Below are 4,355 nucleotides of genomic sequence, written 5' to 3'. Positions count from 1 at the left end.
AAGAATTAGGTTTGGTTAGAATAGTGTTCAGCTAGACCTAGACAAGAATTAGGTTTGGTTAGAATAGTGTTCAGCTAGACCTAGACAAGAATTAGTTTTGGTTAGAATAGTATTAAGCTATTAAGCTAAACCTGGAGAATGGTTAGGTTAGGTTAGAATAGTGTTCTGCTAGACCTAGAGAATACCAGGGCTAATGTCTAGGTTAGAATAGTATTCTGCTAGACCTAGAGAATACCAGGGCTAATGTCTAGGTTATAATAGTATTCTACTAGACCTAGAGAATACCAGGGCTAATGTCTAGGTTAGAAGTATTCTGCTAAACCTAGAGAATACCAGGGTTAATGTCTAGGCTAGAATAGTATTCTGCTAGACCTAGAGAATACCAGGGCTAATGTCTAGGTTAGAATAGTATTCTGCTAGACCTAGAGAATACCAGGGCTAATGTCTAGGTTAACAAATTGCTGCAATTGTATAATAGAAACCTTTAGTTTACGTTCTTAAATCAGAAATATTAAATAAGATGATAAATTTTAACAGATAGAGATACGGAGAAAGATAGATGTAAAGATAGATAGAAAGACATAATATATGATAGATAGATAGATAAATAAATGAATAGATTTAAAGACAGGTAGATAGATAGATAGACATAACATATGATAGATAGATAAATAGATGAATAGATTTAAAGACAGGTAGATAGATAGATAGACATAACATATGATAGATAGATAGATAAATAGATGAATAGATTTAAAGACAGGTAGATAGATAGATNTTTTCATTTGTGGTTTCTCTTGCGCATTTCTTGCTTCAGAAACAATTGAGAATTTACCAGAAATATCACCTTTTAATCCAGTAAAACGACATTATCTTCAGCATGACAGAATAGAATAGAATATCATTTAAAATAACAATAACAATCTCTTTAAATACAGTTTACAGACAATTATTGTCAAATACCTTCTTTCTCCTTCTTTCCTTCCTTCTCTACTGGTTTTCCGTCCTTATCCGTTTTACTTCTAATACTAGACTTTAAGGGCGCTTCGCGCCCATCTTCTTTTTCAATTGTGAACATTTTATATGTATACGTTGTAAAACAAAAACAAACAAAAAGTTCGCGGATTTCATAAAAAAAATTTCGTGGATTTTCAAAATTTAATGAAAATCGAAATTTGTTGGAGAATATTTTTTTTAATTTTGATCATTCATGAACCTTCCCTGGGGCCATGTGAGGTCCCATAGAAAATTTGGGCTCGTTGTTGGATTGTGTGTCATAAGTCATGGTCGATTTGTATAAAATTTCTGCACGTACGGAAATGTAAGTTTGGATTTATCAAAATAATTTCAGGCAAAGCTTGTATTTCAAATAATATTATAATTGCACCGGATATTTAATTATCCCAAATATTCATAGATAAATAAAAAAGTTCTTGAATAAGATTATTTAAATGACAATATTGTGGCGGAAGATGATCCACGTCACCTTGATATATATTTTCGATTTCTTTAATTTTAAAAGTATTTAAATTTAGTCAATAAAGTATTTATTTAACCTCGGACGTGTATTATTGAGCGTAGCCAAAATATTATAGTTATTTTTCAAAAATACTTTTTTGTCAATACTTATTTACCTTCTCTGCATTTTCTTCATTTTAGCTCGTTGGTTTTGAAACCAAACTTGGACTACTCTCACACTTAAACCAGTATCTTTTGCTAGCGCTTCGCGCACCTAGAATAAAAAAAAATATTTCTTAACTATCTGAGTGTATCTATTTATGTTATTGTAATGGGTATGGGTGCGTGCCAAAAAGTTTTTGCCGGGATTTTAATTTTTTTATTTTGTTTGATTTTGATCTCAAACAAATTAGAAAAATCCCAGCAAAAACATGATACCCATTACAATAACATATACAATGTTATTCAATTTTAATCAACTGTTGTAGGGCGTTAAAGTTAATTTTTCACTATGTGGTAGGGCGATAAAGTGTTATCAAATGCATAGGTTTAATTACTATTAAGAAATCCCTCAAGAAAAATTATAAAACTACAGGTTGTCCCAATAAAAATTGAAATTAAAAATTGCCTTTTAAATTTGATAGTTGATAAATGACAAAGAATGCATAAAAAAAGTTTAAGTATTTTAATCTTTATAGAATGTGATCTACCTGCTTTGCACCTTTAACATTGACGGAGATATCAAAAGTTTGAACAATTTTTTTGTTATTTAATAAATCTGTATATGGACAGATATCGCCGTCAACTTGAAAATTAAAATTAAAAATTAAAATCACATTTTAGAATTCTAGAGTAGTTTTAGATGTTTATAATTGACTTAGTTTATTGTTTTATTTTATTAAAGTCATTTTCTTCACGACCTTTTTCTTTTATTATTATTATTATTATATAATTATGGTTTCCCTGTAATTTGGCTTAAAAGCTAGAAATATGATGATATCTTCCACATTATTGATCAGATAAAGGTTTTAAAAATGTAGAATGTAAATCTCCTTCAAGGCAAAAAGTCTAAAGAGTCAGTAGCAAGAAAATTGTAATAAATCTGCTTAATAATTTCTGATAAGTATTAAACTAAAAAGTTTTAATTCAGAAGGAATTTNTTAAATATTTTTAATTATTTAAGAGTGTGCACATCCCTAGGTCGTTTTGGTCCTCTACGCCCATCTCTAGGCCTCCCTCCGCCGAGATCATCATAACCTAACTCATCGCCCATCCCTTTAAATAAAAATATAAATTTTATAAAAAGTTCAAAAAATAATTTCAGAAATATTTCGAAAAATAAAACTTGAAAAATTAATCATGTATGAGTTAAAATTATAATTTTATGAAAACCTTAAATAATATTTTTACAAAAACTTCAAAAAATAATCTAAATGAAAGTTCATATAAGAATTTTTTAAAAATTAAAATAATAATTTTATAAAAAGTTCAAAAAAAAATTTCAAAAATATTTGGAATGATAATTTTATAATAGTTCAAAAACTAATTTTAAAGAAAGTCCTCATAAGATTTTATAAAAAGCTCAAATATTTATTTTATAAAAAGTTAAAATTATGATTTTAAAAATGATTCATATAAGAATCTTTTATAATATTTTATAAATTGTTAAAATGAAAATTTGTTATGCATGGTTCAAATGATAATGTTCAAATGAAAGTGATAAATAAAATATCAAAGTAATAATAGTAAAAATGATAAAACTTTAAATAAAAAATTATCAAAAAATATTACAAAATTTAAAAAATGTATAAACTTACATCTAGTCTGGTCCATACCCCCGAAACCCTGCATCATGTAAAGCTCTTTTTCAAAATCCATTCTACAGATTAGTTGTCCACCCCGTAGTATATACTGATCTCCTCTCTAGATATTCATTCATTCATTCATTCATTCATTCATTCACCCATCCTTTCACCCATTCATTCATTCATTCATTCATTAAATCCTTTTCCGTTCAAATTTATCGTGTCTAAAAATCATTAGAATTTATAATATTGCAATAATTGCAATGATTGCGCACTTGTTTAAATGAAAAGCAAAAATTACATTGTATCTTTTCAGAAAATTCTCAAAAAAAAGAAACTTTCTAATTTCTTTATTTCTTACAAGAATCACATTGGATACAAAGCCTTGTGATTGGTGTAGAGGAGTGCTACTGAATTCTTATTGGTCAAAAAAAGAATGGTCGTCTCTGATTGGTCGGAAGTGGTTGGCCAGGATTTTACTGTTTTTACGAATATTTCATTTGTATTTCTTATTTCTTTTTAAACATTATTTTGGCTTTTCATTGAATTTCTGCTTTATTTTATTATTTATGATTTTAATTAGCTCGTGTTTCACTAGCTGTAAGCTTTGGTTCATTTTAATTTGTACCGGTCCGATTTTTAAGCAACTAGAGCAAGATGTACAGTCTTGTTCAATGTTACAAAGTGCACCTGATCTTGTGTTTACGCAATGTAAACCCAATCTTACGCAAAATTTACCTGTAAGGGTTGACCGCACATGACGCAGGCAAAGCAATGTAAATGAAATATATACGCCATTGTACGCATCACAAGGTCATGAGGGGAGAGCACTATTCCACACCGGTCACATTTTACACCAAATATCCTAGAATAATAATATCATGAGGGGAGAGCACTATTCCACACCGGTCACATTTTACACCAAATATCCTAGAATAATAATATGATGAGGGGAGAGCACTATTCCACACCGGTCACATTTTACACCAAATATCCTAGAATAATAATATGATGAGGGGAGAGCACTATTCCACACCGGTCACATTTTACACCAAATATCCTAGAATAATAATATCATGAGGGGAGAGCACT

At 29.1% G+C, this 4,355-nt stretch overlaps 1 protein-coding gene and 1 long non-coding RNA gene across 2 annotated transcripts in view; both read right to left on the bottom strand.

Moving 5' to 3' along the window:
* Positions 1-963: 963 nt before the first annotated feature.
* LOC111717613 (LIM homeobox transcription factor 1-beta) overlaps positions 964-4,355 on the bottom strand; it is a gene marked incomplete at both ends in the record, with an annotated part of 15,370 nt that continues 11,978 nt past the window's right edge. Inside the window, 5 exons of the mRNA XM_023493114.1 lie at positions 964-1,022; positions 1,635-1,732; positions 2,651-2,733; positions 3,276-3,381; positions 4,002-4,128. Of these exons, the coding sequence (XP_023348882.1) occupies positions 964-1,022; positions 1,635-1,732; positions 2,651-2,733; positions 3,276-3,381; positions 4,002-4,128 (473 nt within the window). The remainder of the gene's footprint in view (positions 1,023-1,634; positions 1,733-2,650; positions 2,734-3,275; positions 3,382-4,001; positions 4,129-4,355) is intronic.
* Positions 4,138-4,355, bottom strand: part of LOC111717611 (uncharacterized) — a 4,084-nt gene continuing 3,866 nt past the window's right edge. Inside the window, exon 3 of the long non-coding RNA XR_002768843.1 lies at positions 4,138-4,323. This is a non-coding gene — a long non-coding RNA (uncharacterized LOC111717611). The remainder of the gene's footprint in view (positions 4,324-4,355) is intronic.

The sequence above is a fragment of the Eurytemora carolleeae genome, unplaced genomic scaffold (genome assembly GCF_000591075.1).
Source record: "Eurytemora carolleeae unplaced genomic scaffold, Eaff_2.0 scaffold2036, whole genome shotgun sequence".
Lineage (NCBI taxonomy): Eukaryota > Metazoa > Arthropoda > Copepoda > Calanoida > Temoridae > Eurytemora > Eurytemora carolleeae.
The sequence above is the reverse complement of the archived record's forward strand: the minus strand, read 5'-3'. Positions and strand labels throughout refer to the sequence as shown.